General features: G+C 43.8%; 1 protein-coding gene across 2 annotated transcripts in view; it reads left to right on the top strand.

Moving 5' to 3' along the window:
- Nucleotides 1-1,019: 1,019 nt before the first annotated feature.
- POU2AF2 (POU class 2 homeobox associating factor 2) overlaps nucleotides 1,020-27,963 on the top strand; it is a 28,795-nt gene continuing 1,851 nt past the window's right edge. Inside the window, exons 1-5 of one of the 2 annotated variants that reach the window (XM_087868561.1) lie at nucleotides 1,020-1,029; nucleotides 4,243-4,352; nucleotides 18,317-18,336; nucleotides 24,870-24,892; nucleotides 27,215-27,519. In XM_087868561.1, the coding sequence (XP_087724687.1) occupies nucleotides 1,020-1,029; nucleotides 4,243-4,352; nucleotides 18,317-18,336; nucleotides 24,870-24,892; nucleotides 27,215-27,519 (468 nt within the window). Of the gene's footprint in view, nucleotides 1,030-4,242; nucleotides 4,380-5,896; nucleotides 5,913-18,316; nucleotides 18,337-24,869; nucleotides 24,893-27,214; nucleotides 27,520-27,963 lie in introns of both variants that reach the window. The other variant, XM_045797520.2, reaches the window with a different exon arrangement.

Genomic DNA, 27,963 nt, shown 5'->3' with positions numbered 1-27,963 from the left:
ATCCATGCCCACCGTCAGTCACCAGATGCTCCCCTTTTCACTCAGCCAGGGGGACCCAGGTTAGAGTTGGCCCCCACCTGAACGGGAACCCGATAAAGTCCTCCCTATTATGTATATCTGTGGTTCTCAGACTTCAGAAAACATTAGAATCACCTGGAGGGCTTATTAAACCATGGTTTGCTAAGCCCTAGCCCTAAAGAATCTGATTCAGTACATCTGGAGTAGGGCGTGAGACTCTGCACGTCTAGCAAGTTCCTAGCAATGTTTGTGCTGCTGCCCAGGGATCACACTGTGAGGATCACTGGGGTGCCTTCTCACTTGGACCTGTCGCTCTGGCTCTGCCCCCTGTCTTGTTCTGTTTGTGCTTGAGTCACTCTCCTAGTGCAGGCTTCTTCCTACACACAACGGCTGTCACAACCACGGATCAGGCCACCTGGCTGCCACCCCTCTCCAGCCCTTCTTTGTCCCAGTCTCAGGGATTGAGAGCCGACTTATGCCCTTGCCCCCAATTTCTTGCTTTTTCTTCAATCTCCTTCCATCAATCGCTCCCTTTTCCCTAAGTCTTTTCTTTTTTCTTTAAGATTTTATTTATTTGACAGAGAGAGACACAGCAAGAGAGGGAACACAAGCAGGGGGAGTGGGAGAGGGAGGAGCAGGTTTCCCACCAAGCAGGGAGCCTGATGCGGGGCTCGATCCCAGGACCCTGGGATCATGACCTGAGCCGAAGGCAGATGCTTAATGACTGAGCCCCCCAGGCGCCCCCCCTTTTCCTAAATCTTTAATCCCTTCCTCTGACCTGTTCAAATATCCTCATATCTCTATAAATATGGAGATATAAAAATATAAGCAAACCTCTCCTTGACCCTGTAGCTCTCTCCAATTATCATGCAACTCCTGCTTCCCTTTCTCATTCAAACATCAAGAAGAAATCTCCATCCCTGTTCGGCACTTGACATGATGATCTGGCTTCTAGCTACACTTGCAAAGCTTCTCTTGCTACGGTTGACATCAACCACTGAATGGAAAGCAGTGGGTGCCATGCTCTCCTTATCTTCCTGGACCATTCTCTCCTGCCTTTCATACTTTTCCCTTCTTCCTTGAAATCTCTTCCCCTGAATGCAGTGGATGTCTTATTCCGCTGGAGTTTCCTGGTTCTTCTCCAACTATTTCTTCTTCATTGTCTTCTTCATTTCTCTCTTCCTCCTCTGCCAATGCTTCAGATGTGGACGTTCCCCAGGCTTTCATCTGTAACTTCCATCTTTACTCCAGAGCTTCCCCAGCCAGTGTGTTGGGAGTCAGCATTATGGGAGTTCCCAAGATATCGATCCTCTGGGGCCTTGGGAGCAGCCTGGCCTGCTTATCCTGGTGTCCAGGACACACGGTACTGTTTCTGCATGAGCCGTCACATGACTCTACCTTTTGAATACTCCCCCAGGCAATTCCATCCTCTTTCCTGGTTTCATTACCACCATATCATGATGGCTCCAAAACTTACGTACCTAGACCAATCCCATGGGGAAAACTCGGGAATCACCCTTGAATCTTCCCTCTTCTTTTTCTCCCACACCAAAGTAATTTTCAGATGTATGCTCCTTGCCCTCTTATCTGTCACTACTCAGAACCCATTATCTCTTGGGCGGAGTGGGGGAGGGGTGCTGGGGGGGATTCAGTGGCCCAGTGGGTTAAGCATCTGACTCTTGATTTCAGCTCAGGTCACGCTCTCAGGGTCATGAGATTGAGCCCCAAGTTGGGCTTTGCGCTTAGCGTGGAGTCTGCTTAAGATTCTCCCTCTCCTTCTCCCTCATCTCCCTTCCCTCCCTCTCTAAAAACAAAAAAACAAAACAAACAAAACGAAACCAACAACAAAACGAACCTATTATCTCTTGTATGCATTCTTCTAGAATCTTCCTGACTCATCTCCCTGTGGCTTTGTGATTCTTAAATCCACCCCCTACACAGCTGCCAGAAAAGTCTATCTAAAATGCAAATCTAACCATACTGCTCACTTGCTTAAAAGCTTCCAGTGACTCATTGCCCACAGGATGAAGTCCAAACTCCTTTGCCCACCAGAAACTTCATGACTGAGCTTATTCCTTCCCTCTTCCAGCCTCACCTCCTCCCTCACACAGCGTGCTCTGTTCCTGCCTCCAGGACTTTTTCCCTGAGGTCCTCGATGCCCGGAATGTTCTTGCCCACGTTATCCTCACCACACAGCCCTCCCTCCAGCTTGGGTTCCCCTCTGCCTTCCCCAGACCCCCCACCCTCACAAGGAATTGACACATCTGTGTTTTTCAGAATATCCTAGGCATAATTCTGTTGTTGCTCTTAGCACCTTTGCATTAAAGTGATCTTCTAAGTTTCTCTCTCCTTCCACTAGACAGCAAATTTCTTTAAATGCCCAGTTCTGACGCAGTGCCTGACATAGAAAATACTTCGATAAATCATTAATGGGTAAATGTGGCCTTAGGCTTTTCCAAAACTGAAGGAATCACTTGTATTCTAGAAGCAGCACCTAGATTCCTTCGGAACAAACAAAAAGTCATCAAGCTTTAAACTGGAGGCTGATTTGAAAGAAGTACTTCAAGCCTCTTTAATTAAAAGATATATAGACCAAAATTAGATCCTGTCGAACTTAGACCCAAAGGACTATTCAAATAACTTTATTATGCTGAGATCAGGTTTGTGTGTCACTTTGTTTGAACTAAATAATACACTGCCTTGGAATCTAGATTTTTTTTTCCTCCTTCATTTTGTCCAGGCATTTTGGGTAAAACTTGATAGTTCAGCGTATTTTCACACGCCCATCTTAGAAAATGCTGCAGAGAGATTTTACAGACAAAGAAGCTGGGGCTAAGAGGTGTGATGGTCCCCAGTCTGTGAGCAGAGGAACACGTGGTCATGCAGGCACTGCCCGCTGGGCCCGCAGCCTCCTCCATCCCATGTGCCTCTAGGTCTCTGGTTTGGGTTGCGGTTCTTTCCTTCCTTCCTTCCTTCCTTCCTTTTATTCTCTTTGTAATGAGATTTGACTCAGAAGTCAAATATATCCTAGACTATCCACAAATTTCACCAGATTAGAGGATTTGTTTGGTGATATGCCCACGCATATACATGTGTGTACCTTCTGCCATGCGCACCGATGCTGAATTCTGGGCCAGCTGAAATCGCTAGTAAGCCAGCAACGGCTCACGCAAAATGAATTGAAACCATCCAACCTACTACAGAACAGTGATTTCAGAGTTAGAACATATCTTATAGTTCCTGCAGTTCTGCTATGATTCAGTGCTTGAACGCTTCTGTAATTGTCCAAACAGAAGGTTTTCCTGTCATTGCTTGACTGTCCTCTGTGACAAGGAACTCGCTATCCCTAGGAGCAGTGCTGCCAATTTCAGAACCTTAGGGAAACATTTTTCTCTATAGTCTGGTATCTCTCTGTAGTTTCCTCATGGTAAAAATAGCAAATGCTCCCAGTCGTTAGAGCTACAATCTAACCTAAGTCTGGATCCCAGCTCCATTGCTTACTAACAGCTATGAGACGTTGGCAAATAACTTACCTCCAGACCTCAGTCTCCTCATTCATAAAATGGATCAAATGAAATAATACAGGTAAATCACCAAGCACACTAATATGTCGGTAAGTGCTCAATAAACATTTGTTAAATGAATGAATGACTCTTCCCTTATACTTGGCGTAGTTTCAAAGCAGCACCCCTCCATGTCCAAACACTATATTTTCAATAATAAAAACTGCTTAATTTAGTGCAGTAAACAGAAACAGTTGGCTTTCTTCTGAGGAGCATAATGTTAAAGCACTCCGGTTGACCAGCTCACCCACCTCAGGTAGGAATATGATATGGCAGGAACGCTGTCACTCTGCAAACTGAATCATGCAAATCTAACTTTTGCATCAGGTAGTAAGAAGCATTATTTCAAGGTGCATCCGATTCCTGATCTTGTGCCTGAAGCATAAATTGTAAACCTTCCTGGAATAAATCTTGACCAATCAGGGTACAAAGAGCTGTTGTGTAAAAGGTGGAATGGTGGGGGGGTTTTGCAGGTAAGCAGAGCTTGGATGAGTTTCTATCAAAAGAAAGACGCTAAGTGGCTTCTATTGAAACCACTTCAAGTTCAAGTCCGCCATTCTAATGAGCAAACAGCATCACAATGACCAGCCCTTGAATACATCCCCCGGGCAGGTATCCTATCACTCCACCCACCTTTGATCATTACTTCCATTTGCTTAAGTCCCAGGAGACTACAGCAAACGTGTGTATCAAGGCGTGCGAGTGAAGCACACGGTCAAAGATCTACTGGCAGAAAAACGATCCAGGCAGACCAGTAGCTCAAGATTTAATGTAAGTCTCGATTTAATTCATCCTGAAGTCTCTGTGAGCATAAGTCCTCTTTTAAGGTTCGTTATTTCCCTCTCCCTTCTCTAGACACCAGGTCTCACTTCTTGAGTCTGATGTTCTGGAGAGCAAAGCCTTTCTTGAGCGGGCGCACAATGCATAATGGTGATCACTGATATCGTGGTACAGGTGTCGATATATGAGCGAGCCCTTCGAGAGCTCTGTGAACTTATGGGCTGGCTTTCTCAGCTAGTGGCAAGGAAAGGATGCTATGTCCTAACTTTTTCATTTCTCCCAATCATGAATTAACTAAGGTTCAGCTTGTGGGGATAATGGTAACGGTCATCGACATGTTATTCTAAATCTGGTAGAGACAGCGTAGAAAAAGCCTCTCTGTAGCATGCAAAATTGGATTGAAACATCCTAGTTGGAGATGTTTTCCATCTGAAACTTCTGTCTGCCCTCCGTGTCTTCATAAATAGCTCCGCCCTATGCTTAAAATGTTTAAGTATTTGCACCCATATCTCCAAAAATGATTCTAGGGTGGGAGTAGCAGTTGGCTGCCAAGATGGGTTTGTGATCACTTAGTCTATTGGTAAGATGTAACGACGTGAGTGTCAGGCATCCGTCGTGTGTTGCTAGGTGCAGGACACAAGAGCAAATGTGGTAAGCATGTAAAGCACCTAGTACAGGGGCTGGCGTGCCATGGGCACCCTTTCTTCTGGGGGGCTGCTCAGAACATGGGCTCGGCGTTCAACACCACTCCATGATCAGACTGCTGGGACATGTTTCAAGTGAACCAACTCCAGATTCTATTTCCTCCCATGCAAGAACTTTTATTGCACATCTTCTGTCTTCCTTTATTTTAAAGCACGTCCTCTCTTCTAGTTCAACAAATGGAGCTTAGTTGATAAAAATAAAATCGGAGTAGTTGGCTCCTTGTCTGTTAGCGAAGCGTTTCTTACCGTCTGCTCAGAGTCATGGCGGCGTGCGTTACAAATATCCCTACCAATTTAGTCTCTTAGGGAGAGAAAGGAGGAGACACAGAGAGGCGGGCTGGGGGCGGGGATTTGTTTTTATTTTTCTAAGATTTTATTTATTTATTTGAGAGAGAGAGAGAGCATGAGGAGGGAGGAGGAGGGGCAGAGGGAGAAGCAGGCTCCCCACTGAGCAGGGAGCCCGACCTGGGGGCTCGATCCCAAGACCCTGAGATCATGACCTGAGCCAAAGGCAGATACTTAACCGACTGAGCCACCCAGGTGCCTGAGAGAGGGAATTCAGAGTCTACTCCAAATGAGTCATGGCTTCATGGGAGTAATGTGGCTTGGTCACAGCTACAGCCAGAATTGTGAGATCTAATGGACGTTCCAGTCATACTGCCAATGGGGAAGGCAGGGATCACAGATTAAAGACATAGTCAAGGAGCAGATACTGTATCTGCCCAGTGTGAGTGAGGCTCTAACTCACTCCTTGGCATCATCATCAATACATACATACAATGATAAGGCACAATGCCAGACAGAATTACAGAAAAAGACAAGAAAGCATAGTATGTCCAAATGGTGGGTATAACTATATTCTTCTTTTAAAAATAACCTACCATTTTTTTGCTTAAGATCTGTAATTATCACATAATCCATTTTCATTATTTTTTGATGTTTTACTCTTTCAGAGATGTAACATATACACATAATTCATAATAAACCATAGTGTTTGATTTTATTTTAAAGTGCAGATTCCTGATCTCTGTCCCAGGCCTATTAACATAAAGATTTTGAACTGGAGCCAAGGAATGGTCATTTTTAACCTGTTCCTTGGGGTGATTCCTTTGCACATCAGAGTTTGAGAACTTGATCGTAGACCAAAGAGCTGGGCTTCAAGCTTCACACAGCCAACATCACCTCTCAACATCATCTCTACCCTGATCATAATTTGTTGAGCTATTGCTATTGGCCCATTGATACTGACAATGATATAGTGAAAGTGGAGACAAGAAACACATAACACACAGTTTGTGACATTACACACCAAATAACCTGGTGGAAAAGAAGATTTATACATTTAAAAAAGACAAGACCACATAACCAAGCTCTAGACTAAAGACAAAAGACCAGGCAGATAGCCATGTGATATGAAGACTACAATACTATTTACATAGAGACAGTTTAAAGTGCACTTCCTCGTGTTGTCTCATTGAATGGACACACTAATCCTGTGAAGTTGGTAGTTACTTGGTTTTCCATTTTACAGATGAAATGTTGAGAAGAAGAAGAGGCAGGAAGTGATGGTTCTCAGGCTGCACAGTTAGCAGGTGGCAGGTCTTCTGGCTCCCAATTCAAAATTCCTTTAAAAGGGACAGAACACATGCCAAGAACTCCATGCCAAGAACACATAGGACAGATCTATGTGGACTGGGGTGGAACAATCTCTGATTCACACTGTCTTAGTCCGTTTGGGCTGCTGTAATGAAATACCACAGACTGGGTGGCTTATAAACAGCAGGCATTTATCTCTCACGGCTCTGGAGGCTGGAAGTCTAAGATCAGGGTGCCAGCTCGCACGGCCAGATTCTGATGAGGACCCTCTCTGGGGTACAGACTGCTGACTTCTGATTGTACCCACACATGGAGGAAGGGCCTAAGGGGCTCTCTGGGGGACTCTTTCATAAGGGCACTAATAGCATTCGTGAAGGCCTCACCCTCATGACCTACTCTACTCACGTCCCCAGGGCACCACGTATTAATAACATCACAGTGGGCATTAGGATTTCAACATGGATTTTGGAAGGACACAAACATTCAGACCATAGCACGTGCAAACAAGGAAAATCAAAACACAGGAAAATATATCATGTGGAAAGAACTTCTAGGACAAGGAAAGTACAAATGCACCCTAACTATGGATAGTTATTCTCAGGCGTCAAGTGCACAGGCAGCATGAACTTAACCTTGTCTACGGGTTCACATATATTACCTGATATCTCAACACTAGTATCGTATTCTTTCTTTTTTTTTGAGATTTATTTATTTATTTATTTATTCGACAGAGATAGAGACAGCCAGCGAGAGAGGGAACACAAGCAGAGGGAGTGGGAGAGGAAGAAGCAGGCTCATAGCAGAGGAGCCTGATGTGGGGCTCGATCCCAGAACACCAGGATCACGCCCTGAGCCGAAGGCAGATGCTTAACCGCTGTGCCACCCAGGCGCCCCATAGTATCGTATTCTTATCCTCACTCCAATGCCCTGTTAAATTTAGGTAATTAAATGCATATTTCCCCAAAATATGGTTATTTGGGCTTAAGGTATCTCCATAAAGTGATTTTACTGTCCACCTGCTAACCGCTAGTCTAGATTATCTGTCTATCTCAAGAGAGACATCATGATCCTTAGAAGACCTATTTCTGTCCCTGTTGCAAGGGAAACCTGATGAGCAGGAATCATGGAGAATCACATTGCTGGTGGCACTTGAGATTCTAATTGCATGGATAATACTGAACCTACCTTCTCTTTTTCATGCCAGTGCACCAGGCAACAGTGAGTTGAATGTCTTGAATAAGTTCAGATGGGGAAGCCATCCTTAGGCACGTTCAAACTTTGCTACTGACAGCATGGGTAATAACCAGTGAGAGGCCAGCTTGAGGAGATTAGAGATCCCACCATGCAGTTCTGCCATACAGAGTGTGATAGGCCACTCTGGGGACCCCCAAAGATCCCACATCTAAACCCTGGAACCTGTGAATGTTCCTTTCTATGGCAAAATATGTGATTCAGCTAAGGACCTTCAGAGGAGGCACCTACTCTAGATTATCCAAGCAGATATTGCCTTGCATTACCCTGAATGCAATTACATGCATCCTCATGAGACAGGCTTTGAGAGACACACACACACAGAGGAGAAGACACACAAAACAGCAAGAGGCAGGGCGGTCAGGAGGCAGAGCTTGGAGTCACACAGACACAAGCCAAGGAATGTGGGCAGCCACCGAAAGCTGGGAGAGGCAAAGGGTAGATGTTCCCCTAGAGTCCCACAGGGAGCACAGCCCTGCCAACACGGTGAGTTGGGCTCCTGGCTTCCAGAACCATACAGATAGACAGTTCAGTTTTTTTAAGCCACCCAGGTTATGGCAATGTGTTACAGGAGACCTAGGAAGTCAGTACACATCTATGATGAAAAGTACATCCCTCTGGATAAGTATCCTTCAGAAAGTATCCATTGATGCCCAAATTGGTGCTCTACTCTTTGTGACAACACTTTGATAAGTTTATGCAGGCTGTGTCAATCCATCTTTACCACAATCTCCTTCAAGAACATCTGTTTTTGATACCGTGAAATGTTTTTCACATCTTCACAATGCAAATTAAAAGGAGAGAAATCCCTTTCACCAAAGACTGGACTTAAAACCACTTCTATACATCCTAGCCATGAGCCTGTGGTGTCACACTATTACTGTAGACATCTGGTTTTAAATAATGATTTTTCTCTTTCTTTCTCCATTTTTTCTGTGTTATTCTTTACTCCACTACCCGATCTTCTATCAGAATATTTAAAATATGAGCCATTCACCCACATCTAGTACCAGAAAATATATATAATTAGACCTTTGATGTAGATTTTTGTCACGTGTTTTTTTTCAATTACATGATTTCAGTTGAGTTTCATAAAAGCAGATTATTGAAAAAGTTTAAAAACATCATAAAATTCAGTGAACTCTCAGTTATCTATAGTAAAGAACAAAAAGAGATAACAAGAGGAAGCAGTAAGGCTAATAGCCACAATTATTCATTTTGCTTTGAAATTGGTTGAAGGATTTGCAGTCTCTTGAGCTTTCTAATCAGGTTTTTCTTGAGCTATCATAAAGATTCGTTTAAAATCTTTGAGTACACAACAGCTGGCGTGAGGGATGAGCCTGTGATTGGGGTCCGCTGTTCAGTTTCTTTTATCGGTTTATGGGCATGCTAATAGCTAGCTTGCCCATTCATCAAAATGCTAGAGTGAGGCACAATAAGGAAATAGTAAAGTTATTTTAGATCAATATTCTACATAAATATGAAGGAAAATACATGAAGATTTCTAGGTTGTTTTGGAAAGCCTGAATGAAAGAAAATGATAAGGTGAGACAGCCCAAGTGGGAAATATATTTGGATTGTATCAGTCTTGAATTATAAATAGCAGATACACGTACAGACCAAAAGTTAGCTGTTTCCACTTGTCATGGTTCTTTTACATCAACCTCGGTTGTTTGCTTCCCAAGTCGTAACAACTTACACTTATTTTCTTTTTCTGTATTTTCCCAAATCCTTACATTTGAATTACCTGCTGAAATCTCCATACCAAGAACACATAGGAAAAGCCATATTGTCAGCTGGGTGTCTTGGTTAATAATATTTCCTAATTATTTCTGAAAGGAAAGCATTGTAAACACAGAAAGAAGTATGATGACAGTACATATTGATGGGAAAATTTGGAGTAACAGAAGGTAAATGGGTGCCATAGAGTGCATTTATGGCTTAGAGTAATTGAAAGTGTTTGATCTTTATTGACAGATAGCAAAACTCTAACTGTGAGACAGATGTGTATTGCCTAGCTCCATCCATAATAACTGCCTGCCTTTCTATCAAGACTGCTAGTTAGAGGTTTGCTTAGTTATATATCCAGCTGCTGTTTTGCGGTACCAATCACATGCACACTTCAGTTGCCACCGAGTGTAAACATTGCGATGTCTGTATCTGCAATTTGCATTTGGATTTCTCACGAAGTGGTTAAAAAAATAGGCAATTGGCAACCGTATATCATAGCATCTCAAGATTTCTTTGATTTCTCTGAAGCTCTGAAAAACACATCCAGGACATCTCTTCTACACCAAAAGAAAAATGCTCCTTCCTCTGTCTGTTTCAACCCCTTCTCCTGGCTCTCAGTGATCATGGGCAACTCCTTTCTTCTCACTGGGTCTCAGTGTCCTTGTGAATAGAAGTAGAGAGTCCATCTCAATATTCAGTTTGGCTTGATAGCTTTTCCTGACCTCGGAACATGTCCCACGCACTGACAACACTATCCCCAACTTCCAAGGCCAAGCTGAACCCCTCTGTTTTCTGAGAAAGTTAAATCCCCTTTCCTCTAGTTCAAGCAGAGCTTTGCAGATTGAGTTTGCAAGGGAAATGGGGAACAGAAAAATCACATAAAGCACAAGACCAATTATGTGGAGTGCAAGTGTTCTGACACTAACTTTAATGTCTAGTCAAAGACTGGTATGGGTGGCACCGTGAAGGTGACTTTGAAGCCTGGGTCTCCTACTGTCACCTCGGTTCTTTCTGGGGTAGATAAGAATGTTGAATAATAATAGTTATCATTTACTACTGCTAGCTCTGAAATAGGGACTTACAAATATTTTCATTTATATACTTTACAGTATATGCCATTTATCAGCAAGAAGCACAACAGCCTTGGAAGGGTGGCCCTCATATCTATTTTTCAGATGAGGAAAATAAATATCAGGTAGAAAGCAGCGGAGCATAGATTTGACCCAGGTTTGTTGGATTGCCTTTGTTTTGCCTTCTTAATCTACATTTCTGGTCCAAGGAAGGACTAGCTTTGGAATAACCACTTTGCCTCAGGACCTCCACTCAGCTCTCTTGTCACCCTTCAGATTCCAGGCATGCTGTTGGGTGCCGGTCATGACCTTTGATCCCTCTCAACCCTCCTTTCCCTGCAGTGATTCCACAGATTGTTTGATGATGCCACACCCAGTCTCAATCAGAACCAGCACCCTCCATTTCTATGATACGCAGACATCCTCGAAAGAACTAGACACAAAAAGTTCTTGATGTCCTTCTAGAACCTATCTCTAGCTCTGTCCTAGAACTTGCTTCCAGACTGTCATTCCTCTCTGTCATTCCCCACCACTCCTGGACCTCTGATCTCTTGGCCTCTCTATAAAAAGAGGAAAACATTTCCTGAACCGCACAGACCTTGCAGACGCCTCCCTGCTGCTCTCCTGGAGATCTCTAGGGTCTACCTCACCCAGCCTACTTCTCGCTGAGCTTTTCCTCTTGCTGATAGCTCACTCTCCTGCTATGCCTTTTGATGAAGTGCGATTTCTTTTTTGAATACTACCTCACTTCCTGAGAAGCTGGTAGCCCATGGCTCACTCCTGGGAATGGATATCAAATGTCACTTCTCCCACTTGAGAAGGCAGACAGCATATCGGCTCCCTTTTGAGGGCTGGAAGAGACAGATGCCTGAGCCCAGGGAAATGCAGAGTTTACCAGCTCAGTTGACCTGCTGTCTCTGGTGATCCACCTCTTAGATACTCTTCCAGTCTCCACGGTGTCCAGCATTCTTTCATGATCTCACACACTAAAGACTCATATGCATATGCCTGATAAATATAACAGCCACCAAGGAAAGGGAGAGTAGTCTCCTTATGCTCTTAACTTCCTATGAAAGGTTGGGAAAAGATGAAGAGAGGTGGACCACCAATGGTCTCATTTCCTAGACACTAAGCCAGTTTTTAGTGTTCCATGCTAAAGACAGATGGCAGCCTTTACTGATATCAAAATCCAATTTTAATCAAGATATACCCCCCAAAACCTGCTGAAATTTGGACAGTTTATAGACTGTGCTACTTTTCTTTGGTATTCTGATGTGGTGCTACAATAATGAAGAGGCTAAAAGAAGAAAGAAGACTATGAACTGATTACCCATGCTTTAAATTTAGGGAGTCGGCCATACTTTCCTTTTTGAAGGAAAAAATCCCAGCCATTGCATCTGTGACTATCTTGTCAAATCAAAGAACAGAGCACTTGTAAGTTAAATTGAATCCATGGTTGAAGAAGGGGAAGATTTGGGCGGTGGTCCCAAGCTCTGAAGACATACAAGTGCAAAAAATATCTGTACATCTATTACAAGAAATACCCATGCTCTTCTCTGATTTCTTAAAATTACTTTTTATCTCAGCTCTCATGAACTGAACCCATCCTACAAGGTGATTTGGCTTTAGTAAGATTTTCCTGGTTGCCTGGACACAGCAAATGGTCATCAGATGACCCAGTGTTTGTCTTCCTGCTTTGCTAGTGTTTTATTTTCTTATTTGTTAGAAATACCTCTTCCTCTTGTGTTTGATTGTTAAATCTCTTAGGAAAACTATTATTTTTCTTTAACAAGTGCATCTCACTTGCCCTTGCTACTTTTTTCCTGAATTGCCAGCAGAAGGATCCACTTATTTGTAATGTTTTCAAGGTAATCAGTGTCTATCCCAGGAGTGTCTCCCCCACACCTTTTGCTTCCTCTTATATTGCAGTGCTTTGCATATTGCTTGCTAAGGTTGCCAGCTCACCCCCTCTGTGAGCCCAGAAAGAATTAAAAAAGAAAAAAAAAACATTTTCTGAGCAGGCAATGCCTTGTCAACTCAAAATGCGCACGTTTGAATACAGACGTACATATTATGTCCTTGGCATTCGCTTGAATGAAGGCTTTATATATAATGGCCTTTCAAAATAGCCCATTGTCCGACATTAATTAGCCCACTATCCTGCCTTGTTTGTAGAACTGAACCACATTTCCAGGGTTTTCCACGTTCCCCACCCAACCACCTGCTCTTTCACAATTGCAAAAATTTTTTAAAAACAATAATAAAGGCGAACCTTTTGCAAGCAACTTATTTTTTCAGCTGTTCTATTGGTTCTGTAATTCTTCTTCTTCTTCTTTTTTTTAATATCATGACATCTAAAATATTTCCTGGTGGTGAATTCTTTCCTGCAGCTTGTAAAAATCATCAGGTTCTGCAGTGAAACAGCCATGGCAAGTCCATCTGGCTGGGCTCAAGGTCTGCATATGCCGTTCTAGCCACAGTGTACTGGACTATTTGTCACCGAGCAGCCCCTGTGGTTCCTGTTGTCTAACTTAGCTACGTAAATACACAGAGCGTCCCGAAGGCGCACCAGGGGTAAAAAGAAATGTGTTTCATTTTGTAACTTAGGCAACAGGAATCACTTTCTCACAGAGACAGCCCAGACATCATTTTGTGACCAGCAGGAGAGTTTTAACAGTCGAATGTCAAGAAACTGTCAGAAATTTAGAATTCTGTAATTGTGTTAGTTTTTCAAAGGACATAAAATAGTTCATACACAGAAATGTAAGACACTTGGAATCATAGTTTTTTTTTTTTATTTTGAGATTTACAATAAAGATATGACCTAAATTCTATTTTGTTAACTTTTACTAAGGAGCTGTTTTAATTACAAAAGAATGCATGGTAAAATTTCCAAGAGAATAAAGGGTATAGAGTAAAAATAGAAGTCTGCTGACCTCTTCTGATTCCCCATCCCCTTGTCCTACTACCCCAGGGTCAACACACTTAGCTCCATGTACGATCTTCCAGAACTTTGCTGTGACATTTTATTAAAAAGAAATAACGTTGTTGTACTAACAGGTCAATGAACATCAAAATCTATGTTCAATATTTACATGCCCTATTACAAACGTGCATAAATTAATGTTCTCGTGGTAAATTCCCTTCGCCCAAGAGAGAATCTAAACAAGACTTTAAGTCTTCAGTGTTAACTGTATACTATTTGAAGACTATAAGCAAATCATTTAACCCGCTTTTGTCTCCGTTGTATACCAATTGCATAGTACGTCCTACTTCGCCAGAGACCGGCGGTAACGAAAGCCAAGCACAGAACAGGTGAGCAGGTGCTTTGTGAGGTCCATCTCCTGCAGTCGAGGGCTTTGTGGACAAAAGGCAGATGCTTTTAAGGATATATGTGTCGATATTCCTTCCTCACCATTGTTTATTGGACCTATACAATATACTATTAAATCATTTAAGAATGTAGGGGGGTTTTCTTTGTAAATAGTGCAGTCTGAGGGGGACGTGCCAGCCCCCTCTTCATACAAAGGCGTCAGCGGGGAAGTTGGTGATAAAGAAGAAAAGGCAGAAAGAGCCCCAGGAATTGGTACAACTGGGACAGGTGGCCAGCAGCCCTTGGCAGCACTCACACAGCGAGTGTCAGCCTTTGGAAGGCTCTAAAACAAAGCCAGATCGAGTTTGATATAAACGTTACCTGCTGACCTCCTGACATTCCGCCCCCGTGGAGAGCCCATCGGGCCCCCTCATCGCTGGATCTCTGTTCAGTTGCAGTAGCGCATACACTCACCCATCATCCATTCCTGACCCACCATTTTCAGCACCAGATTAAATTTGCTGGAATGCCAATACCACTATGTCCACACGGCTGAGGAGCTTCTAAAAGACCCTTGCCTGCTACTGGACAAAGTCCAAGCTCTTCAGCATGGCTCATAAAAGTCCTTTATAACTTGGCTCCTACATCCTCCACCAGCTTCTCTTCAGCCTTCTGTCGGCCAGCTTCCTGCACACATTTCCATGTCGTCGACATGCTGGCCGCACATTCGAGCCTTTGCTTTTCTCCTCAAATACAATGGCCCATATCCTCTCTGCTTCCTGACTTCCTCTCATCCTTCAAAACCAGACTCAGATCTCTCCCACAATAAGTGTGTTCAGCCACCTTCCCCCAAGAAGGCAGCCCCTCACCCCCACCCCCTACCTGCATGAAATCAGGCTCTGTCACTTACTGGCTTTGCAGCCTTGGACAAGTCCTTTATACTGTCTGATTAGTTTCCCAGTCTACAGTCTAGAGATAACTTACAACAATCTATGTCATTAGTTAATAGTGAGGATGTGATGATAACGCATGTCCGTCATTCAGCACAGTGCAGGGTACATAAACCACATAAATATGAATCTTTAATAAAAATGATGAAACGCACACTAATATACTCAAAATGCCTGCCATAGAATCTGGCATGAAGTAAGTATTCGTGAAATGCTTCCTCTCAACCCTGTTTATACAGTTATGCTACTGTCTTCGCTATAAAACTGTGTGCTCCCTAAGAACAGAACCCTGCCTTATTCCTCTTTTTACTTCTGGGAACTATCATAATCCTGATACATAGTAGGCACACAATGCATTTTTATTTAACCAATTAAGTGAAACTCTTACTCCTGACAAACCAACTTGCTTATTATTTCTTGAAGAAGGGTTGTGCTTTCCCACTTCTGTGCTTGGCTCACAAAATTCCTCACACCTGGGAGCCTCCTTTCTCCTATCTGCATCCCCTCATCCTTCAGTGTCCGTTTCAAATCCTCTGTCTCTGTTTCCCCCTTGTCGGACTTCCAGCGTATGTAGAGCATGGGCCATGCCCTTGGAAACCAGGTGCATGGACTCCAAAATCTCCCACTATATAATGTGTTTGGTTGCCCTCCCCCCCGGCAGCAGCTCACCTCCAGCGCACCTCCACATTATATGATCTAGCCTGCATTGGAATCCACGAGCTCTGCACCATGAGTAGGGGTATGTCTGCACCAGTTACTTGTTGCTGCGTGAGAACCCACCCTAACCTTAGTAGGTGATAACTATTACTTATGATTTCTCACAATTCTGTGGGTTGGCTGGATTTTCCTCTGCTGGTGTCCCTGGGGCTCAGTCACGCAGCTGCCCTTAGCTGGAAGTTCAAGATGGCCTCCTTCACATGTCTGGCCGATGGTACTGGCCGTCAGCAGGAGCATTGGAATTCACTTCCACAGTCACTCATCCTTCAGGATTCGAGACTGACTTCCTTAAGAGATCATAAGGCAGTATTTCAAGCAGGAGAAGGTGAATGCTGCAAGTCCTCTTGAGGCCTAGACTCTGAAGTATACACATCACTTCTGTTACATTATTAGATCAAGTTACAAAACCATCCTAGACTCAAGGGGTAGAGGGACAGACTTCACTTCTTGGTGGAAGAGGCAGCAAAGCAACTGGGGCCATAGTTAATCTACCACAAATGGCTTGTCTCCCCAGGTAGATCCCAGTCGAAGCTCCGGGGTTGCATTTTTGTCTCGCACATGCAACATTCGGCACTATGCCTCTCGCGTCAGAGGTGCCCAGGAAATGTCTGGTTTGATGGAAGGGCAGGTGCAGAGAACTTTCTTGTTCCATCATTAAGAGCTTGATGGAGCAGAAATTTGGGAGTCAGAGACTCTGGGTTTAAATCCAGCTCTGGAATTTACTAGATGGGCAATCTTGGGCACCTTACGTAACTTCTCCGATGTTTGGTTTCCTTATTTGTTAACCTGAGGTGGCAATATCTAGTTTATAGTAAGATAACCTCATATAAAGCACCTGACACATGGTGGATAGATGCTTCGAACTATAGTTCCCATTCATCATGGACGATTTTTTTTTTATTTATGGTTAAATTACTATGTAGCTCAGATAAGTAGCCCATAAATCAAAACCTTCCTCAAATGTTGCAAAACGAATAAAATTAGAATGGGTTTGGCATAGTTCATTCACAGTATAAGATATTACACCAATCAGAATGCCCCTGCTTCTACTACATGCTTTAACATTAACAAAGGCATCTGATTCTCTATGCCCATTTTCTTCTGGAAGAATAAGGTATTCCAACCTAACATGGATAACCATTTGAAGACTCACTGTGTTACATCCAGCATTAACTGTACATTCATTTCAAAGTTGGAGGAAAATCATATGACTTATGGTGGGTCTAAATCCAGATCTTAAAACATGGTTTTAGGGGCACCTGGGTGGCTCAGTTGGTTAAGCATCTGACTCTTGGTTTCGGCTCAGGTCATGATCTCACATTCGTGGGATCCAGCCCTGCGTCAGGCTCTGCTGTCAGCATGGAGTCTGCTTTAGATTCTTTCTTCCTCTCCCTCCCACCCATTCTCTCTCTCTCTCTTTCTCTCTCTCTCATAAATAAACATATAAATCTAAAAAACCAAACAAACATGGTTTTAGAATGTTCAGTATAGTGTCACCATCTTGACCCATCTCTCAACCATAGGTGGGATGACAGTGAGATATTAAATATATAAAGTGCTATGAATTCCTTTAAAAGGGAGCCCAGCTACTCATAAGGGGCTGTGATTACTATTATTTTAGCATTAGTAGCAAAAATTAAAGAGATGCTTTCTAAACTATGTCATTAGAATTTAAAAATAAATTATATACCAGTATGAAAAATCTTAATGCTATTTGGAGATCTTTTCCTTAGTACATTTCAATATATTTCTTTAACTCCGTTGGCACCTAAAATATTATAGGGTCATAAAAATGATGATAAATGTACTCAAGGTGAAACTCCTAATCTTATCACTTTACTACCTCGGTGACCCATTAGTTCAAATTAACTCATTTTCATGGAGGGGCTTTTGGGGCAGCTGCGAGGCTGCTGTGTTAGCTACAGGAAGTTGCAGACTGGCAAATTTCATTCAAATATAAACCTCCGAATTTGGCTACCTGGCATTGCAAGATCCTGTTGTTTGCAGTATGCAAAATAAAAATTATATACCATCTTGCTTGGTCAAAAGTTATGGGCTCCTCAATATTAATTTCAATATTATTCCTGGAGGATTCATATGATAAGAGGCAACTGTATGAACATAATATTTTGAACAAGGAAGAAAGGAATGAGAGTTTTCCCTTCGTATGTCTAACGACAACTAGTGACATGCTAAAGACTCATATTTTAGGTTGTTCTTTCTCAACTTATAAAATCCGAGAATGAGTTGGGGGAGTAAGTACCAGCTCTGAAATCTGTCCAGTGAAGCCCTTCCCGGTCCGTACCCAGGGCCTTTAGAACTCAGTTCGATGTTCTGTGAGGCAAACTGACGTGGTGCGTTATCATCGCCCTTCATATTTACCCCCTTAAGTATTTCCCAGGTCACCATAGAGAGGGCAGCACTCAGAGCTGTAAAATAATTGATTTGATAGAAATGATTATAGTAGTGGGTCACAGGAGTCTATCAAAATTTGTCAAAATTCATCAAATTGTATGTTTAAAATTTGGGAATGTTATTATATGTAAATTGTACTGTAATAAAGCTGACCCCCCCCCCAATAGTGTATCCACTGAAGGACTAAGGATATGTATGCATCAGACAGGGAAGTATCAATCTCACTAAGTCCTCTTTGTGAGCTTTCGCATAATTACATGCTCTCTCTGGATGTCCCTAAGTCTCCTGTGTACTAAAAAAAAAGTTTAAGCTACGTATGTTTTCTTATTTTCATTTTTGAGATATTAAAACGTTTGGGAGGCAGCATGGTGCTTTAGTTAAGAAACGGACTCTGAAATTCCGAAGGTCCTTATTTGACCCCACCCACCACCATCACTATCAGTTCCACCTACTCAATAACGTGGCTTATTTCTCTGTTCTTCAGTCCGTCATCATTAAAATGAGAATAATATTACTTATCTTTGAGGATTGTGGTGATAATTAAATTAGATAATATGTATAACACATCTGGGCATGTGGTAAACAGTTTGCTTATGAAATCAGAAGTATGGGTTTATGAATTACTTCTATTATAATTTAAATCTCTGCAAGAGAATTTGAAGATTATGGGAAAATAAAATATTTTATGCTGTGCAAAAATAGAAAGGTATCTACATCTAGTTGCGATATTTAGCTACTCAGTTGTTTTGGTCAGACTAGATGGTCTGGGGGTGGGGAGATCTCACCCACAACAAAACTGGGTCCTGCCTAAAACACATTTTAATAAGTTGTTGACCTGGCAGGAAGTAAAGGAAATCTCCAAAGCAGAGGGGCAGGGGATGTGGGGGAAGGAGTGTTGGCATGGGGGGCTGGGAAAGATTTTATCAGAAATTAAGCCGTTGAGTGATGAGAAGGTGATTACACCAAAAAGGCAAGTTCCTCTGAGAACAGATGTCCAAATCAGCTTTATGCATCAACTGGTCCTTGAATGGTTGCCAAGGTTGGGGAGCTGAACTTGGGACTCCAGGATTAACCGGGGGAAACTGGAAGGGAGCTGGCTCCCTAGAAATATAAATGTAAATCTTCTGAAGGAAAGCAGTCTCAAATTAGGACACCAGATTTTTACAGATTAAGGTTAACCAGCTATAAGCTTCAACCAAAAATCACCAAATGCATAAGGAAACCAACCACTATGAGTGAGAGTCAGCATAAACAATAAACAATAAATTTACATTCCTAGAACTTTCAGATATTAGAATTACCAAATACAAAATATACAGTAACTTAATAAGTAGCAAATGGTCAACTAGAGTCTATCAAAAGTTACCAAGCAGATTTTTTAAAAATCAGATGGAATTTATAGAAATTAAAAAATATGTATTCATTGATAACTTTTAAAATACAGTATATGAGTAAAACAACAAATTAACTACAGTTGAAGAAAGAATTAGTGAATTGGATGTAGATCTGAAGAAGCCTATAGCAATTTATAGCAAAATACAGAACAGAGAATCATGGATATAGAGAATACATAATGGGAAATTTGGGTTATAGATAATAAAGGTAAAAGGTTTAACATACGTCTAAACAGAGTCCCAGAAGGAGAGAATGGGGATGATACAGACAAGGCGATATATAAAGAGAGGACAGTTGAAACTTTTCCAGAGGTAAGGTGAGATTAATTTGAAGAAACTTGAAGACAAAGGGAGTATATTAAAAAACAGAGATTTTAAAAAATGGGCAGAAGACCTGAATAGACATTTTTTTTCCAAAGAAGATATACAGATGGCCAATAGACACATGAAAAGATGCACAACATCACTCATCATCAGAAAAATGTAAATCAAAACCACACTGAGATACCACCGCACACCTGTCAGGGTGGCTACAATCAGAAACACAAGAAACAACAAGTGTTGACGAGGATGTGGAGAAAGGAACCCTCGTGCACCATTGGTGGGAATGCAAACTGGTGAGGCCGTTGTGGAAAACAGTATGGAGGTTCCTTAAAAAAATTAAAAATAGACCTATCCTATGATCCAGTAATTCCATGTCAGGGTATTTACCCAAAGAATACAAAAACACCAGTTCGAAGACATATTTGCATTACTCTGTTTATGGCTGCATTATTTACAATAGCCAACTTATGAAAGCAGCCCAAGTGTCTTTCAATAGAGGAATGGATAAAGATGATGTGTACACACACACACACACACACACACACACACACACACACATACAGTGGACTATTCCTCAGCCATAAAAGAGAATAAAATCTTGCCATTTGCAACAACATGGATGGAGGTAGAGTGTATAATGCTGAGTGAGTAACAGACTCTTAAATACAGAGAACAAACTGGTGGTTGCCATGGGGGGATGGGTGAAATGGGTAAAGGGGATTAAGAGGTGCAAACTTCCAGTTACAAAATAAATGTCATAGGGATGAAAAGTACAGCGCAGGAAACATAGTCAATAACATCGTAGTAACGTTGTAGGGTGACAGATGGGGACTACACTTACCACGGTTGAGCATTGAGTAACGTATAGAATTGACAAATCACCACATTGTACATCTGAAACTAATATAACATTGTGTGTCAACTATACTTCCATAATAATTTTTTTTAGAAAGCAGTCAGAAAGGAAAGAAAAATTGTCCAAAGTATAACTGCAAGGTCAACAGCAACATGGAAGCCAAAGACAGTGAGGCGATATCTTTGAGGTGCTGAGAGAGGAATAACTATAAAGTTACGATTGTGAATGTAGCAATATTATCTTTCAAGTACGAGAGAAAAAGACATGGTATTTTCAGATAAATGAAAACTGAAACATTTTACCATCACCATCACCTACAGGAAAGGAATTTTCTAAAGGATTATTTTAGAAGATGGAAAATGAATAATAAAAAAAAAAAAGCCTGAAAAAAGAGTAAGCAAAGAAAATGGTGAACACGTAAGAAAATCTAATACAGATATACTTAATAAAATGATGACAATTATGATGTCTACTTTGGGAAGATGTAATAGAGAGAAACAAGCTAAAATACAAGAGAACAGCATACTCACGTGGGTTATGAGAGGCATAGTGAGAGTTAGCGTTCTAAGGATTTTGTCAGTGGGAGTTTTCAGATATTGTTTGTAGTCTTTGTTACATATGCAAGGTAAAACGTTACGGGTAACCATAAACAATGAAAACAGGGTTGCAATTTCCACCACAGGTAGAAGGTAACACCGTGTAGGAGAAATGAACACAAGAGGCTTCTTTTCATCAAATAGTAAATAGAATCAACTAGACTCGCAATCGGGAAATCACTGTAGGGTCTTCAGGTGCTAGAGCTGGGCTGGGGGCAGGGGCAGCAGTGGCTGTCCCACAGTGATAAAGAAGCCTCGACAGAAGCAGGAGTGTAAGAAGATTCCAGAGACTGAGGGTCGTACAAGAGAATGAGAGGAAAGCCTTCTCAGCAGAGACGCCGGAAGCTGTAAGGGACCATGTCAGCCTAGACTGAGCTTTATCCCCGCCTGGGGGAAGAGTCTGGAGGCAGAGCCATTCCAGCAAATACAGGTGCGGCCCACTGATGCTGAGGGGAGACTAGGGTGCTGATACTTCTGTCCATCGGGTGGGGCATGTGCCAGCATCTCACAGAAGCCTGGCCCAGCTTAGGCCAGAGCCGTTTCTGGGGAGCAGGCAGAGAGAGCAGGGGGGAGAAGAGCAACAGGACATCGCCCTGGCAGCACTCAGGACACACTGTACATACATAAGGACACCCAGGCGGAAGCCGGAGGGTGTGCGCCCCCCACCAGACAGAGCTGAATAAGATGGGCCCTGGCAAGATGGGGAAATGTGCCCCCACCCCAGGGCTTTATGTTTAATCACCGCCTCCTTTCCTTCCCGGATAAGATGTAGGGCACCCCGATCTACACCCACCTCTGATCCTGCCTGCCCAAGGTCCCCTTCTCCCACTTAAAAGTGTCAGTTTCTTAAACAGCAAGACACATAAATCAGGAAGGGTTTAGAGGAATATGCCATAGATCTGAAGGGGCATAGAGATGCATCTGAGGGATTAGGGCTAACACTTCCTGCTGCTTCTAGGGCAGGGACGATTCGGAGCGCTCGGCGTACGTGATATCATTTAATCTCAGGTTCCCAAGATCACACGGCTAGTAAGAGGCAGAGCTGGGGTTCAAACACATACACTCTGGCTCCAGAGTCTTCACTTAAAGAACCCATGCTCCTTCTGACTGGTTGGAGGATTTTTTTTTTTAAGTAGGTTCCCCACCCAGCAAGGAGCCCAGTGTGGGGCTTAAACTCACAACCCTGAGATCAAGTCCTGAAATGGGATCAAGAGTTGGACCCTTAACTGACTGAGCCACCCAGGTGCCCTGTGGTTGGACAATATTTGGCCTGGAGAAGAGTGAAATCCGTTTTGGTGCTATGAACTGAATGTTTGTGTCCCCTCAGAATTCCTAAGTTAAAGCCCTAAGCCCCAACATGATGGTATTTGGAAATGTGGCCTTTGGAGGGAATTAGGTTGTGAGGGTGCAGCCCTGGTGAATGGGATTAGTGCCCTCATAGGAGAGATACATGACAGAGACGATCTCTCTTTCTGCCACATGAAGACATGGTGAGAAGCCAGCCATGTACAAAGCAGGAAGAGGGCCCCCACCAAGACCCCGACCACACGGACACCCTTCCAGCCTCCAGCCTCCAGCACCAGGAGAAATGTTTCTTGTCAAGCCACCCTATCTATAGTATCTGGTATAGCAGCCCAAACTGATGAAGATAGTTGGGAAATGATGAGTTGTCTTTAAATATTTGAAGGGCCATATATAGAAGAAGGGTTAAACCTATGGACCAAAAAGATGAGAAAGAAGAAAGTGATTCTGGGGCGCCTGGGTGGCACAGCAGTTGGGTGTCTGCCTTCGGCTCAGGGCGTGATCCCAGCGTTGTGGGATCGAGCCCCACATCAGGCTCCTCCACTGTGAGCCTGATTCTTCCTCTCCCACTCCCCCTGCTTGTGTTCCCTCTCTCGCTGGCTGTCTCTATCTCTGTTGAATAAATAAATAAAATCTTTAAAAAAAAAAAAAAAGAAGAAGAAAGTGATTCTTTTCTGCCTGCTTTGTGACAGCCAGAAGTGCCCAGAGAAGAAATGGGCTTTGGGAGAGGGTGCTGGGTTCTGCAGCCCTAGAGGCTAACTGTACCAGTGTTGATAATATGGACAGGATTTTTGCATTGAGTGGGTGGTTACACAAGGCTCTCTATAACATCTCTTCCAACTTTTGAGAGTCTGTGGCACTGCGAGGGACAGGGGCTCAGATCCAAAGAACCAGATGTTGAGGACTCTTAACTTTTGCAACAGCTATTTTTTCCTACATGACTTTGTTCCTGGGCAACGTGGAGCCAGAATTTGCAATCGTATACTTTAGGACTCTTCACACCTAGATACCCTTCCTCCAGAGGTCAGCTTTGGCATCACCTCCTCCCGTTCCCCGGATGTGTTCCCTGCCCTATCCCTGACACCAGCTTAGATGCCCCCCTCGCTCCATCTGTCCCCGACCACGTCACTTCTCACACTACACTGCATTGTCTGTTTCTTCGTCAGTAGCTATGTTGGCTTCCTAAGCCTGCAGTAACAAAGTGCCACAAATGGTCGGGTGGGCTTAAAGTGACGGAAATGTTTTATCTCACAATCTGGAGACAGAAGTCCAAAATCAAGGTGTCAGCAGGGCCAGGCTCCCTCCGAAGGCTCTAGGGGAGCATACTTCCCTGCCTCTACCAGCTGCCGGTGTTGCTGGTTCTTACCCTGAGGTCCGATCACTCAAACTTCTGTCCCTGTCTTCACGTAGCCTTCTCTCTTCTGTGTCTGTCTCTGTGTGTCTCACTCCTCTTCTTAGGACACCAGTCATGTTGGATTTAGAACCCACCCCAATTCAATATGACTTCATCTTAATATAACTAGTTATATCTTCAAAGGTCCTGTATGGCTATAAATCACTTGATCTATAGTTGATATTCCCACGAACAATAAAAAACGAAAGACAAATTATTCCGTTTCATCTAACCTGTACTTTTAGCATGTTTACCAGAATCTAACTTTGGTTTCTCTCTGTCTCTCATAAAACTTTGTTCTCTGATACTTGAATATTTTTTTAAGATTATTTATTTGAGAGAGATAGCATGCGAGTGGGGGGAGGGGCAGACGGAGAGAATCTTGAGCACACACACCCCTTGCCCTCCCCCACCGCTGAGTGCCTGAGATCATGACCTGAGTGCAAATCAAGAGTTGGGCACTTAACCTACTGAGCCACCCAGGCGCCCCGTGGTATTGAATTCTTAATCTTGGTTGCCCTCCTTGTTGAACCCCCAATATGTTTCTTAGTATCAGAAAATAAAGCTTGTAAAATGTATTCCTAATCTTTTTTTTTTTTTTTTAATTCACACTTGCAACTAAGGACAACACTTGCGCTCTCTTTGCCTTCCAGAGCAGCGCCCGCGACGCCCCGCCTGCGTCTGCTCACATGCCAGGTGAGTGCTTGAGTCCAACCAGCAGCTAATTAATTCCCTTTTGCGTGTAAGTCAGGCACTGGGGCTTCCATTCTTTTATAACGGCCTTACAGCACTTTGGAAACTTTACTTTTTCAAACTAGGTATTTTTAAAATATAAAATCAGGGAAGACAGACCTAATTCAGTCATTCCTGAATTCAAAGTTCCTTCTGTCTTGAAGGCAGCCTTTCCATCCCTTGCCCAGCAGAAGCTTAGTGAGCAGAAGCAATAGTAATCAGCCCCTTGATACAATTTTAAAATGTCTAAAATGCTGGCACGGTGATCTGATAGATTATGCACCTGCTTTAGAACAGAAAGAGACTGGTGGGCAGATGGAGGAACTACCATTTATTGGGTGCTCTCTATAGGTCAGGCACTTAGATAAGCATCTGGTCCTCATTTCAACACAAAGGTCTCATTAAATACTCCTGCAGGGATGGGAAAGGGGCATTCTTATTCTTAGTAATAGGGTTGGGGGTTCCCATCCACCTGTGTGCATGTGCTTGTGCCCGCGTGCGCACACACACACACACACACACTCCTTTCAGATCCCAAACTCAGAAGTGGCATAGGCTTTCTCAATAATTTTAGTAAGCTTCAGAGCTGGATAAGGAGAGGAATGAGAGCAATAGGAGATCTCACGTATCTGAATGTCTCATGGTGTATGTTCTAATCGTGTTTACCATCACCGAATCTGGTTACATTTGCTCCCATCTATAGAAGGACATTTTTGCAGCTTCTCTTGCTATCTCAAATTGTCCTTCCCCTTTTGAAGGAGAAAAATATATGCTTAAGAGAGCACAGGTTTTTTTCTTGGTGGTTGTTTTTATTTGGAAATTGGAAGCGAAGATGTGAGATCCTGGATGCCTTCTTTACCTATTCCTCATTCTCTTCTCAGCCTTAATGACTCCCATGGATATAAATTCATGGCATGAAACAGAATCTTATCTATTGATATTAATTTTCACTTGCACAGATATTTTTCTTCTATGGAAGCATGCTTATGATGAAACCCCTAACCGCAGCTGTCAAATTCATGAGCAGATTAGAAGTTTGGGGCTATGGAATTTAAGATGAAAGTAGAGTGAGTAGAATTTGCTGTAAGTTTCTATAGGGAGTTTTGATTTCCTCTGAATGCATGCATAAATTTACATATAATTGTTGAACACAGTATTATACTGCTGGATTTACAGCAAATGTATGAGACGTAAGCCCTGCCCCGTGGAACTGCCCTGTGGATTAGAAAGAGGGGTGTAACTCAGGTGAGGGAGCAGTGAGCATAATATAAAGTGTCACACTGTGTGGCAAGGGCCAAAGAGCCGTGTAGGTGGAGTAATGTGTGACTGTGTCGTAATAACAAAGGAGAACGGTCTTCTCTCCCTGTGGACGCGTAAGCAGAGAGGGCGGGGACAGAGTCCACAAGTGGCCCACTCTGGTTGGGGGAAGGTAAGAAAGACAAGCGCCTGCATCTTCCTCCCCGCTCAGCCTTTTTGTGACCTCAAGGTGTAGGTCTCAGCTAATTAGACCACATCCGCCACCAGCTGGAATCATTAACCCACCCACTTTACGGAGCTTGAGTCTATGTCCCCGAACGTGTTCTAAATGATGATGTGTTTCCTGCTACCGCGGAGCTGCTGGGTCTGAAAGGCTGTACCAAACACCTCTCTTCCCTTATGGGACAATTTTACTGGCCTTGCCATGAGTGAGACTCTTCTTAGCTTCAGCTTCTTCCCCTGTTTTCCCCCAAGGGAACCTTTCTGTGCGAGGTCTTCTCTTCCCAAACTCTCCCAGGGCCCAGGTGAACTGAGTCAGGGACTCTGCATGGACACAAGAGGGCAGCAAATAACACGAGACTCTTCAAAGCCAGAAAACACATTTTTTTTTTTTGTAGTCCTCTGACTTGGCGCAAAAGCTCTATCATCCCAAAGCAAGCGAGCCATTTCTTGATGCGTGCTAGGTACGAGACATACGTTGGAAGGTCAGTATACGAAGAAGTAGAAGCATGCAACCTGCCTCCGATGGGGGTGGGATTGTAGTAGCCACGAGGTTAGAGATCCTGAGTCTCAGACACCGAGCCCAAGGGCAGCCTGCTGCTAGCCGTCCTGCATATATGGGGACCGGACTCAGACGCTGGGAAAAAGACCCTTCATTCGACAGAATGTGAATGGCGAGGGATTTCTTTTCTCTTCACGCCCAAACTTTTCCTAGGGCAGTAACCGGAACACAGGAAGTGCCTAATGTATGTTGAATGAGTGAATGAGAAGAGTTACTGCACCATCTCAAATGAACTCATCTCCAAAGGCAGAGAGAAGGTTAAACATATTAGTTATTTGGGCTGGACCAGTTAAACGGGGCAATGCAGCAATATTTAATGCTTTTCAAGACCTGTCTCTACTTAGATGTTCGTCTTGGTGACCGGCCTGCATTAGACAGACCACTTCCCCGTGGAGAGTGTCAGCTGCCACAGACATGCCCGGACTTCCCATGGCGGAAATTTTTGCCCGTTTGTTTTCCCTTTGGCCGCAGGTTCGCCGGTCATGTCAGGTTACTATGGGGTCAGAAGATCGTTCCTCTCCGACTCAGACTTCCACAACACTAAACAGTTCGCAAGCGACATGTGCACCTCGGGCCCAGCGGCCAAGCCCTTTGCCTGCGAGGCCCCCGCGGGGCAGAGCCACCCAGGCCTCCTGGATCCCTACTTCCCGGAGCCCTACGGAGACCACCGGCCCCCGGGCCTGACCCCCAGCACCGGCTCTCTGTTCAGCGCCTCGCCCCTGCCACCGCTCCTGCCGCCGCCCTTCCCCGGGGACCCCACGACGCACTTCGTGCTTGTGAGTATGCAGCTCTGCCACGGTTAGGGGGTAGCCGAGGGCTGGGCCCGCGCGTCTGGGCAGTCCGGGCGCCTGGCCCCAGGTGGAGGCCGGGTCTGCTCGCCCTGCACACCCCTGAGGCTGCTCCACCAGGACCGGCTCCGAGGGGCCTCCCTCAAGGATTCCCGCTTCCACGACCTCCAGTGGGTCTCCCCAGGGGCTTGGGAGGGGACGACTATATGGCAGGGTTTGTATCCGTTTTGTTAGTACTCTGCTGATTTTGCCCGATGTTCCCCCATCGTTCCTCCCTCACACAAGGGAAGACACTGAGGTCCCATCTCCCGCAGACTAGGCTGTAATCTGCCTGCCGGAGCCGGCGCTTCAGGCCTTCTGCCCTCCCAGTCCCCGAGCCGCCCCTCCCCACCGTATTTCTACCCTATAGAATCTGGTTCTCCCCCGATCCCA

This window comes from Ursus americanus, chromosome 16 (assembly GCF_024610735.1).
Source record: "Ursus americanus isolate L20-20 chromosome 16, mUrsAme1.1.p, whole genome shotgun sequence".
In the NCBI taxonomy this organism is placed as follows: Eukaryota; Metazoa; Chordata; class Mammalia; order Carnivora; family Ursidae; genus Ursus; species Ursus americanus.
This window is presented reverse-complemented; position numbering and strand designations above follow the sequence as displayed.